General features: G+C 49.8%; 1 protein-coding gene across 1 annotated transcript in view; it reads left to right on the top strand.

The window, feature by feature from the left end:
• Positions 1 to 12,197, top strand: part of PLPP4 (phospholipid phosphatase 4) — an 83,437-nt gene that overhangs the window by 61,180 nt on the left and 10,060 nt on the right. The window contains exon 5 of the mRNA XM_011359221.2: positions 3,691 to 3,861. Within this exon, the coding sequence (XP_011357523.1) occupies positions 3,691 to 3,861 (171 nt within the window). The remainder of the gene's footprint in view (positions 1 to 3,690; positions 3,862 to 12,197) is intronic.

The following is a 12,197-nucleotide window of genomic DNA, read 5'->3' as shown; positions in this document are numbered from 1 at the left end:
AACCACCCTCTTTCATCTGCTTCCAGTTTAGAGCCTCCAAGAGTGTCTTTGCTTTTCACAGCCGGATCAACATATAAATATTTACGATCAACTGCTTTCGGCCAAGGAAACCTGCTCCAGGCTGCAAGCAAGGGCCAGAGTCTCTTCCCCACAGATCACTGTGTGTGTGTGTGTGTGTGTGTGTGTATTTCAAACTCTAGAGAGGAAATAAGCAAGTTCCTAGCCCTTAGGACAGCGAGACTCTCAACATCCTCTCACCTCTGGCTGGAGAGTGTTCTAATTATGTTTCTGTTGTTAATAATGTTAACGACATTATCGTTAGCGAAACATGTTTGCATGTATCCTATTTTATAACCTCCCCCATCTTCCAAGATGTTCAATGCCCTGCCGACAGCTGTGAAGGCTGAATTCTTAGTTCTTGTCATGCTAGAAGCTCTGGCTAGGTCTAAGGTACAGACAGTCACTTGGAGTGAAAATCGCCTCACTTGTTCCGCACTAGCATAAAAGGTTTTACAACCCCTCCGTGTCTCAAAGGCATGTTTCCTTGAGGAGAAAACAGTGGTGTTTGGCTAGCGTTGGAAAGCATTCTTTTGAAAACCTTTCTGCTTCTTTTTCTCCCAGTCGAATCGGAATCTGAGCCTTGATGGGTCCCAGGACCTCACAGCGGGTAGGCTCATGGGGGCTCACATCCTGGTTCCAAACCCTCAGTCTCCCTGGAGAAGGTAGCAGAAAAGCAGTGGGATCATATGAATACAGGGTGGTTTGGTTGAGCCTAAGTCTTATTTGGATATGATTTGGGAAAGTAGGAATGCCAAGCACTGGCGCTGCCCAGGGCTCAGACATGCCTCCCCGGCCGGAAGGAAGTGCCTCAGAAGCCCTGTGCCAAAGGGCATTGTGCTGGCTTAGTAACTGTATCTATATTAAAGAGAAAGTGACAAGCATAGGGTTAGCATGCCATCGGAGCCTACCATATCACCTAGAAAAGTCAGGGCACACAGTGCTGCTTTAAAATCCTGCCCAAAGGCCCAAGAGCATGTGTTGGAGAAGACCAGCTGCTGCCAGATGCCCATGAGGTCTAGGCTGTGGAACTCAGCCTTGAAAATGTCTTTGAACCCCGCCTCCTTTCACAGAAGGAGACGCTTCAGCATTTTGGAGGGCTGCAGCGTGAGCCCCACTGTGGGAGAGAAGATATTTTGCCTGCTCTGTAAAGAATGAGCTGCAGCCCTTTGAGTTCCTGGGGTCAAGGAGGTGATTCAGTGGAGGCTGAGTGCCTGGCCTCAAACCACCTGCCCCAGGTCTTGACCTTGGAGGATCCTCAGCAGCCCCTTCCCTTGCTCATCACCTGAATGTGCCCGGAGAGTCAGGCAGCATTGGCTACTTGAGCTGGGACTGTCCATCCGAAAGTGTCCAGACCATTTTTTTTATGAGACACACACATTCCTGCTCCACATCCACCCTGTGTGTGTTGATTTTTTTCTTTTTCTGTTCCTTTTCCCAAGAGATGCCAGTTTGGCAACACCCAGGCTGCCGCTCTGACTGAGATCTTAGAGATTTTCATCCATAACCCTGCAAAGCCCTAGGGCGGTTCTTTGTGCTCGCTACATTCCATGTAATTAGGGGGGTGCACTCGCTGAGCTGTCTCATTTGAAGTATGTTACGCCTCCGGTAAGAGCTCAGGTGAGGCCAGTCCCCACGGGAGCCAACTGTCCAGCCTCCCCTCCCACTGATACCTCAGGGGAGAGTGTCAGTGAGCAGAAGGGACAGAAGAAAGTGGATGAGGATGGGAAATAAGGAACCCACTGTGCTCACTAGGATGGTGGCTGAAGGAGGCTACTTTGCGTCACTCTGTACATCGCTTAATGCCCCTCATCATAGCAAATAACCTAGAAGAGGCCTGGGCAATGCAGTTTCTCACAGAGCCTTACTTTAAACATTCAATATATGTTGGCACTGCTTTGCCGCTTATTTGAGTGCTACTTATTATTTTAAAATACTTAAGTGCCTTTTGAAAATTCCTGTTTTAAAAGAAAACCCAACTCTGTTGCCTTGTTTAATTTGGATGCTGAAAAAGTATAAGGTATACACTTGTGTTTGCACCTGGGGGCTCCCTTCAAAAGACACATTATCATCAGAGATAATTGGAGAAGTTGCGGGTAATTGAACCTAAAATTTGGGATTCTGCTTTTTTTCACTTCACATGTGTCCTAAGTATTGTTCCTATTGCTACATAATTCACAGTAATTTCCATGATTGCATCAGTCCATTGAATGGCAATGTCACTGTTTGCTTATCTATGCCTCCGTATTGATCACTTTCCATTTTTCCATAATCATAAATAACTTTGAGCCGACTGTCTTTAGATTTTCCCATGTCTTTGCATTATGTCCTTGAGATGAACGCTTGGTGATGTCTCATACAGAGAGAGGATGAACGTGTTTTAGACAGGCCTTCTCAGACTTCGGTGTGAACACAGGCCACTCGTGGACCTTGTGACACCAGATTCTAACTCTGTAGGTCTGGGGCAGAGCTGAGATCTGTGTTTGTAGCAAATTTGATGATGCTGAGGCTGCTGTTCATGTGCAGAGTACTTATAAGACCTGTTTTACCCAGGTGCTGTGTGGGCTCTTTCCCTAGGAGCTCCGCCCCTCAGCAGCATTTTCTAATCAAGAAGAAAGTTTTCATTAGGCAGGTGTCCAGAGAAAGTAGGAGCTATAGCACCTGCCTTCAAGAAAAGCATCTAAGCTCAGTCCTGGGTACCATTAGAGTTCACACATACACACGCATGCATGCACACACATGCACATGCACACACACGCCAGTGCCCACTCCAGACCAGCAGACCAGTACAAACAGTATGTCTGGCAATGGGCCCTGGCTAGCGGCATGTTTAAAGCTCCCTGGGTTTTCAAGGTGACTCTGTGTATAGCCAGGGCCGAGGACCGTTGCTCTAAGTCCACCTGAGATCTCACTGAGTTCTAACTGCGCTTTAACTGTGACTGGATTAAAAGCTTTAGGGTTACATATGTTACACCCAACTCCACACTTTTGACAAAGGAGTTAGCACACCCGTGAGTTGTCTTTGCAATTGTAAAAATCAGTGTTCATAATTTCTGAGAAAACAAGGAATTTGGCATCACTGGCTTCTCTGTCAGACTCTCTCCTCCATAGCATTTGCTGGTCCCACCTTAGCGAATGCCACCAAGCCAAAAATCCCTTACTTTTTCTCCCCCTTCAAATCCGAGTCATCTTCACAGTCTTTTCTTCTGCATACACTTTTTTTCCATAGGGTACTCAACATATTATCTTAAAATAATTCATCAGCATTGCCATGTCCGTCAACCAGACCCTGAGCCCCTGAGACCAGACACAGCATCTGATGTATCTTTTTATTCCCCACACCTCGAATAGTGTCTGTCTAGCGCATAGTAGCTACCTGTCAAATTAGAGTTGAATGTACGAATGAATGAAATAGAAGAGATTCTTCTCACATGTAAGCCTGGAAGGTCATTCTCATGGTTGAAAGTTTAATACCATAGTGTTTCTAGCAAGAATACAGATTGTCTAGACGGTGCCCGTGCCCACAGGGTCCTGGCCTGGGGCGTGCGAGATGGCAGACGGGGCGCCCAGGATGCACTGTGTCCCTGCCGCTCACCACCTACCAGAGTGACACCTGCTGTTTCTCTTTGGCAGTTGCCTTTTCGGGCCTCGGCTTCACGACGTTCTACTTGGCTGGCAAGCTGCATTGCTTCACCGAGAGTGGGCGGGGGAAGAGCTGGCGGCTCTGTGCTGCCATCTTGCCCCTGTACTGCGCCATGATGATCGCCCTGTCGCGCATGTGTGACTACAAGCACCACTGGCAAGGTGAGTCCCTGCCCAGGGCCTGCCCGGTCCTCGCTGCATCTGCCACTCTCCCGCGGCGGTGGGTGCAGAAACACACCTGTCTGGGAGCAGTGCCCACCGTCAGGAGCGAGAGTAGGCCGAAATGACAGCGCGGACACAGTTTTAAAGAAAGAACACCTGTTCAGGCGAGTTCTGGCCCCAGTACTGTCCTTGCTGGGGACAGAATTGGAGCGCTTCCTCCTTCATGCTCAAGGAGATGGCGCAGGTCCTGCCAGGATGGCAGGCCCTTGGCCTCAGGCCCAAATGTGACTTCCCCGCTGGATCAGTCCTCGGACTTGGTGCCGAGGGGGCTTTGGCTCCTTTTATACCTCAAACCCATCCCATAAGGCCGTGTTTCTCACCGCGGATGTGCTCCCAAAGGAGGTGTCCATCCCAGGGATCAGTGCCAGCAACGCTCCAATCAGCCGCTACAGGGCTGGGCGGGGCTTATGCATAGTGATCGCACACGCACAAAATAAGGGAGGTGCTTGTTCCTGGAATAAAACAAGCCGTCTTGTGTCCCTCTGCAGATCAGCGGCTGCTCCTAGCCTGCCTGAGTGGCAGACAGAACCTGCCACATGGCAAACAGGGAGCAGAGATGGAGGTCGTGTCCACAGGGCATGGCCTCCGGGAGTACAGGGTCTGGGGGCATGTTTTCCAGAGGGCAGTCCTCGGGTCACTTGACCAGGCCCCCTGAGCTAGGAATGGGACTCTGGGGCAGGGTCTGGAGTGGTGGCCAGTAGTCTGCATTGTTAATAAGCCAGCCTGTCATTTCCGGTCGTGTCTGAGCAGCACAGGGGAGGCCCCCATGATTAGTCCGTGGCGTGCCCCTCCTCCCCCTTTCCTCCTGCAGCCCAGTGCCTCGTGGGACCTCCATCTTCTCACCTCTTCCCAGGCGTGCATCTAGTGCTAGGGAGGCGGCAGCTGAGGCCAGAGGTGAGGGGCACCTTCTCCCCATCCTCTCTGGGGGCCTCCCGCTTCTCTCAGTACCTCCCCAGCTTTAGCTCCACCCTCTGCGTTCCTAGACTCATACTCTGGCCATCATGAGCCTTTGACCTGGTGGGGTTACGGGTGCGGGGCAAAGAGAGGCTGGTGTGTGGTCCGGCCAGGTGGATGCATTGCGTGCTGATCAGAGTCTTGAGGCCCTCCTCATGGGGGTGGTCAGTAGAGGGGCACACGCTGGCCTTGAGCCTGCCCTCGTTCGCTACTTGGTCAGTGACTTGGATGAGGTTCCAGGTAATCTGAAGCTACATCATGTGAGGGAAGCAGGGAGAGAGTGACCGAGGAAGCTGCACAGACGTATCCATTGTGCCCTTGGATCTGGGAGTATTCTCCAACAGAATCGTTGTTGTTTATCTAACTAGGGCATTTCCCCCTGAAGAATATTATGGGCCGGATGGTGTTTTATGGACTGCTTCTCATTTCTCCCTTGTGAACTATAGTTCCTCACTCTGAACATGGGAACGATAATCCCCAAATATTTCACAGAGCTGTTTCATAGGCTGAATGAAATAATGGATCTGAATGTACTCTGTAAACGAAAACGCATAGCACAAGTGCGAATTGGTATAGTTGTTTTAGTGCCTTGTTTCTAAAGAAGGATGTGTCGTTATATTTCCCAAACAACTGATTTAGAGGCAGTTGTTTTGAGAACATGGTCTATTTATGTGAATGCTGGTTTTCACTTTCATTCAGCCACTTTGGATTTGAGAAGTGATCAAAGGTTTCAGAATTGGATAGATTTCTGCTTTATCTTAGAAGCCAGTAAGAACCTTTGTGTAGTGATATCGTTCTGGAAACCTAAGATGTGAGGTCCGCCTTGCTCGAATACCCTTGGTCCTAACTGGCTTTCTTACTCATCACCGAGCGGTGGCTGGTGCATCGTGGAAGAATGAGGACTCTGTCTGTAGCTGTAGAGACACGGCGGACTCGTGCTGTGGCTGGCACGCCCAAGGCCTGCTGGCACGGGGCTTCAGACCTGCCCTGTCCAGCTGGCACAGGGACTCAGAGCAGCAGAGGGAGAATATTTATGCTCTGTGGGCTGATGGGAAAGCAAAACAAGACAGTGTAGGTTGAGTGAGGTTTAGCGCTGTACTTGGAGGGGTGAAGCAAAATTGTGATCGACTTTCTGCAGCCAAAATCGAATGCGCGTCGGTTGGTATAGGACACTGATGTGGCCCAAGTACCAGCTCAGCTGTGCCATCATCTGCTCAGCCTGTGTCCCCGGAGTCAGCCACGAGAGGAGCGTGGCCTTTCCTTGGATCCTCTAATGGGCTCTGAGTCGGGCTCATTTTACACAAATCCCCCTTTATGAGGCCACCTGCCAGTGTCTGCACCGGTGGTCTCAACATGTGGAGGCAGCCGTTCCTCCCCGGAGACAGTGAGCAATGTCTGGAGACGTCCTTTTGGGTACAGGCCAGGTGTGCTGGTACACGTGCTACAGTGTGCAAGATCGCTCTCCCCACAACATAGGCTTACCCAGCCCCAGACGTCTGCCCTGCGGTCTGCACAGCACCGCAGCTCTGTCTGTCTTTCCCTTATTACACGTTAAGAAGCAGCAGTGTTCAAGGGGCGGGAAGCTGTATTTATTCGACACTCATTTATCAAGGGAGTAATCAAGGAGGCCTCAAGGTTTCCAGCTGGGAGAGGGGATGAACTGTGAGGGCTTCAGCCACTGCATGGGTGGGTGTCTGGGGTAGGTTGCTTGCCTGAGATAAAGAAGTCATTGGTTTCGTTTGCTGGCTGCCCAGTAACCGTGACCAGGGGCCGTCTATCACGACGAGAATCCCCGTGGGGCCCCACAGACGTCAGCAAAGCCCGAGACTTCCGTTAACAGCATTAGTATGAGATTTTTATGACTCCATTTCAATTTTGCTATAAGCAACTGTGGTCAGCCTGTGCAGTACCCCTTGCGTAGTGTCCTTGCAGAGTGTGTCTGGTTTCTCGACTGCACAGTCGAATCCAGTAAATAGCCACGATCCCACATGCCTCGTCCTCTCCATTATCTGGCCGCTCCCAAGTGGCAGTGACAGCCTTGCTTCCTTTTGCTCCAGAGAACTCTTCGCCCCTCTGCTTTCCTGGATCGTCTCTGGTTTCTCTTGGCTCTATGTTCAGAAAATTTCCAGAATCCAAGTTCCTCTTCCCACCGTCGCCTGGGTTACTGCCAAAGCCCCCTGCCCGCCTCCCCGCTCCTCCTCTGCCCCTCGCACCGCAGCCAGCGTGAGCCTTTAACCTGGGAGCCGGTGCGTGCTACTCCGCTAAGAGCCCCCGGTGACATCAAAGCCCTGGTCCCGTGGTGGCCTGCAAAGTCCCCTGCCGAAATTCCCGCCTCGTCGATGCCACTTTCAAACCCCTTCTCCTTTTTGCTCATGCCAGTGCTGTGCTGGCCTCTTGTGCTCCCTGCTGCCCGTCCCACCTCAGGGTCTTTGCCCTGCCTCGTCCCCCGTTGCCTGGAAGGTGCTCCTCTCAGACGTGGGTGTGGCTGGTTCCCGTCCCTCCTCCTCCTCTTGGCTCAAGTGTCGTTTTCTTGGTGAGGACATCTTGTGATAACTCTCCCGTTAAATGCAGCTCACCCTCCCCACTCTCTGTCTCTGTCGCCTTGCTTATTTACCACCATCTGTTATGTATTGGTTATTGTCTGTCCTTGTGCACTAGCACAGGAGTCTGCAAACTTTTCCTGTAAAGGGTCAGATAGTAAACATCTTAGGCTTTATGTGGGCCAGAGAGTCTCTGTTGCATCTGTTCGGCTTGGCTGTAGTCATGTGAAAGCAGCTATGGACAATAAGTAAATGAGTAGTTGACACCGTTGGCTGAACTCTGCACTAGAACATAATCTCCATGTGGGAGGAGATTTCTGTCCCTTTTGTTGGCATGGCACAAAGTGGGTATTGTGTTAGTTTCCTCGGGCTGGTGTAACTAAGTTCCGCGGACCGAGCAGTTGAGAACGATAGAAATTGTCTCATGGTTCTGAGGGCCAGAAGTCTGAAGTCAAGGTGTCAGTCACGCTCCCTCTGACACCTGTTGGGGAAAGGTCCTCCTTAGCCTCTGCCAGCTCCTGGTGGCCCCAGAGGTTCCTGGGCCTCTGGCAGCATAGTGCCAGCCTCGGCCTCCGCCCTCGCACGGTGTTTTCCTGGTGTTCTCCACGTCATCTTCCCTCCGCGTGTGTCTGCGTCCAGATTTCCCATTTTTATGAGGACACCAGCCAGGTTAGATTGGAGCCCACCTGAACGATCTGATTTTAACTTGTTTACCTCTGCACAGACTCTACCGAAACAAGGTCACATTCTGAGGTACTGCGGTTAGTTAGCCCTTCAACATATCTTTTTTTGGGGGGACACAATTCAACCCATAAGAGTGCTCAGTAAATATATGTTGAATAATAAATGATTTTGACTAAATCACATTCCTTTCTTACTAGTACCACTTTTTTCTTTATGTTGGTTTTACAAAAATTAACCTTATTCTTGGCAAGTTCCTTCCATTTAAAAATGAACCAAGAAATTACACTTTAAACATTCCTTTATTCATTTTATCTCTTGTGCCTGTGTGCCAGGCGTGCCATCTTGGAGGCATGGCATTGAGGAAGACAGACGTGGCGGCTGCCCTCCCAGCTCGCAATGTACCAGGTAGATCGTGTATGCTCCATGCTATATAAGTTCTTTTAACGAGACTCAAAGTTACAGAAACAGGAAGTTTTACTAGTAGAATGAAAAGAACAGAAACAGTCACATGGGATCGTTGAGTTTGCCAGAGCTGATTCTTATCCTAGTATCTTGGATAATGGAACCTAAGGCATACAAAGTCCCAAGTTGGGCAAGCTCTGTGATGGATGCTGCATGTTGCCATGGTGACTGAGAGGGATGTGTTCCTCCTGGGACTTGACAGCACATCTTAAGAAGCATTTCTGCTTGTTTGTGCCAGAGCAGGGGAGCACGGCCAGCACCTCAGTTTGCCAGACCCTGTGAGAAGGGGGTGGGGTTGTGCCCATTTTAAAGGTAAAGATTCAAATCCAGTCTGCCTGATTCAAAGTCTGGGTCTCTTTGCACTATCATCGGACCCATCTGGTATAGATTCCTCCACCCCTTTTAATAGCTTTGTTGAGGTATAATTCAAAAATTCTCCCTTTTAAAGTGTACAGTTCAGCAGGTCTTCATATATTCAGAATTGTGCAATCATCACCTCTAACTCCAGAATATTTTCATTGTGCCCCCAAAAGAAACTCACACCCTCCCTTCTCCACAGCCCCTGGCAGTCACTAATCTACTTTCTATTCTGGGCATCGCACATACACGGACTCACACAGTATGTGGCCTTTTGGGGCTGCGTGGTATCGATTGTTTAGTGTATCTTGTAAACATTGTCAGTGCATCTCCGTTCACTGAACATTTGCAGAATAATAACTGGGGAGATGAAGACAAGCGTGGCACTTAAAGGGAGTCAACAGCGAGTTGCAGGTGTGGGGTCAGAAGAGGTACGCAGATAGTAGCCCCAAGAGCGCAAGGGGCCCCGGGCCTTGCTCGGGGCACAACAGAGCCCTGAAGCCCCATAGAAGACCTTCTTGAGCCCACAGCAGAAGTCTGCTCAGCTTACATCCTACGTAATTAGAGACACCGCCCCTGTGGTAAGAGACGGGCCTTCCTTCCTTCCTTTTCTCAACTAGGTCACACCTCTTCCTCCTTCTGCCCGGAGACTGCAGGTGCCCTCCGTGCCTCCACCTCCCACTTCTCCTGGTTCACGCCTGCTCATCCTGCAGAGCTGGCCTGTGGGTCATGTCCTCAGTGAAACTCCTCTGGTCCACGAAAGCCAGGCCACCCCACTGGGTGATCTCACAGATTCACACTTCTCCTTCGGGGCACGTATCATAGCTGCAGCTCACTAACAAGGCTATCACTATTTAGGACTGTGGAGCTTATCTGTGTTCTTTAGGCTCATGCCCCAGGACCAGGGAGCACACCTGACACCTGTTACCATGCAATACATGTGCGATGAATGAACGACATCAGTGCTGAGTGAGGAGTCTGTGTATTTGTATTCCAGGGACACTGAGATTCCTGTATTCCCCTTTTGAATCCTGCCGTCCCATGCTACCATGTTTTCCCTAGTAAAATCCTGCTTGACAAATACCAGGTTCTGGTCAAGAAAGCAAAGTAGATAAATGCTGTGCTCACCTCCTCCCATGACCACATTGAAATTACAACTAATTATAGAACAATCAACCTGGAGCATCATCTGAAGACTAGCTGAATGGAAATCCTATCACTAAGGTTATAAGAAGAAGCCATGTCAAGACTAGTAGTTGGGGCAGAGACACCGAATGGGCTGGCCACACACCCCTATGTGTTGGTTGAGCATCGGGAGGGATATTGCAGCTGCAGAGATTCCCCCATGGGGAGCGAGGGGTCCCAGCCCCACATCGGCCTCCCTAGCCCATAGCACCGGTGTGAGGAAGAAGAACCCCCACAGCATCTTACTGTGAAAAGCGGTAGGGATCATGTTCATCTGTTGAGACAGAGGCTGCTGGAAACCCAGAAGTCCTCTGGAAGGGCTATTGCAGAGACTTGCTTGTTCTTAGGTACTTACCCTGGGCTCCTGCAGAGGGTCAGCGGCTCAGGAGTTTCCAGAGACATACGGGGATAGACTGAGTTGTGTGGCTTCAGGGCAAGGGCTGGTGGGACAGCCACCATGGTCCCCATGTTAAGTCCTCCTCTCATGCAGCCTGAGTGGGCACCGTCTTGCCTGTGTTGAGCCCTCCCACATGGCCAAATCTGAACCTGCATTAACCTGGTGAGATGTACTTGCTTCACCCTGCTGACTCCCTGGGACCCCTCCTCACCCAACTCATGTATATCACATGAAGCTCTTTCAGTGGCTGAGCCTTATGGGTAGCCAGCAGATGGTATCAGGCCTTGGGGTGCCCTGAGCTGTCCCAGGCTGGATACTCAGGGCAGCTGACCTCGGTTTGCAGTGTGGCCTCTCCCACGTGCTTCTAGGTCCAGCACAGACAGTGACTGACTGTGGGTGGCTTTGTAGCTCCTACCAGGTAGCCCTAGGTGGTGACAGGCAGCAGCTGACCTTGGCCTGCATGGGAGCCTCTCCTAAGAGGCTCCAGAATAAATGCACCTGGAAGCCAGCCAGCTTCAGACCACAATAGAGCACCACCCGATTATCCCACAAATGGCACACCCAAAGGGTGGTCTCAGGCACCAGAGCCCACTGGAGCAAATCCAGTGGGGTTAGCCCATACACAATAGCTTGTACCCTATAGGCATGGCCAGTTTTCACAGTCAGTCTCACCCCGGACATACCAGCAGCAGTCAAGGCTCAACTACAACAGGAGAGCACACACAACTCGCACAAGGGACACTCCTGGAGCTCCTGGTGCAGGTGATCAGGGAGACTGTGCCACTGGGCTCCACAGGACACCTACTACGTAAGGCCATTCTGCCATGACTGAGAGATCTACCTAATACATAGAAACAAACACAGAGAGGCAGCCAAAATGAGGAGTCAAAGAAAAACGTCCCAAATGAAAGAACAGAACAAAACTCCAGGAAAGAAAAAAAACTGAACAAAATGGAAGCGAGCAATCTACCAGATACAGAGTTCAATACATTGGTTATGAGGATGCTCAAGAAACTTAGAACTTCAACAAAGGGATAGTAAGCATAGAAAAGGGCATAGAAATATAAAAATGAACCATTCAGAAATGAAGAATATAATAACTGAAACGAAGAATACACTAAAAGGAATCAACAGTAGATGAGATGAAGCAGAGGATCAAATCAGCGATTTGGATGACAAGGTAGCAGGAAACACTGAATCAGAACAGCAAAAAGAAAAGAGGATTTAAAAAAATTGAGCATGGTTTAAGGGACCTCTGAGGCAACAGTAACCATTCCAACATTCGCATCATAGGCATAGCAGAATGAGAAAAGAGAGGAAGGATTTAGAACATATTTGAAGAAATAATGACTGAAAACCTCCCTAACCTGGAAATAGACATACAGGTCCAGGAAGGACAGAGAGTCCCAAACTAGATGAATCCAAAGAGCCCCACACCAGGACACATCATAATTAAAATGGCAAAGGTTAAAGACAAAAAGAATCTTAAAAGCATCAAGAGAAAGACAGTTACCTACAAGGGACCTCCCATAAGACTGTCAGCTGATTTCTCAATGGGAACTTTGCAGGACAGAAGGGATTGGCACAAAATATTCAAAGTGATGAAAAGCAAAGACCTACAACCAAGACTGCTCTACCCAGCAAATAGGACTACATCAAATTTAAAAGTTTTGCACAGCAAAGGAAAACAATCAGTA

This window comes from Pteropus vampyrus, unplaced genomic scaffold (assembly GCF_000151845.1).
Source record: "Pteropus vampyrus isolate Shadow unplaced genomic scaffold, Pvam_2.0 Scaffold46, whole genome shotgun sequence".
Taxonomy (NCBI): Eukaryota; Metazoa; Chordata; class Mammalia; order Chiroptera; family Pteropodidae; genus Pteropus; species Pteropus vampyrus.
This window is presented reverse-complemented; position numbering and strand designations above follow the sequence as displayed.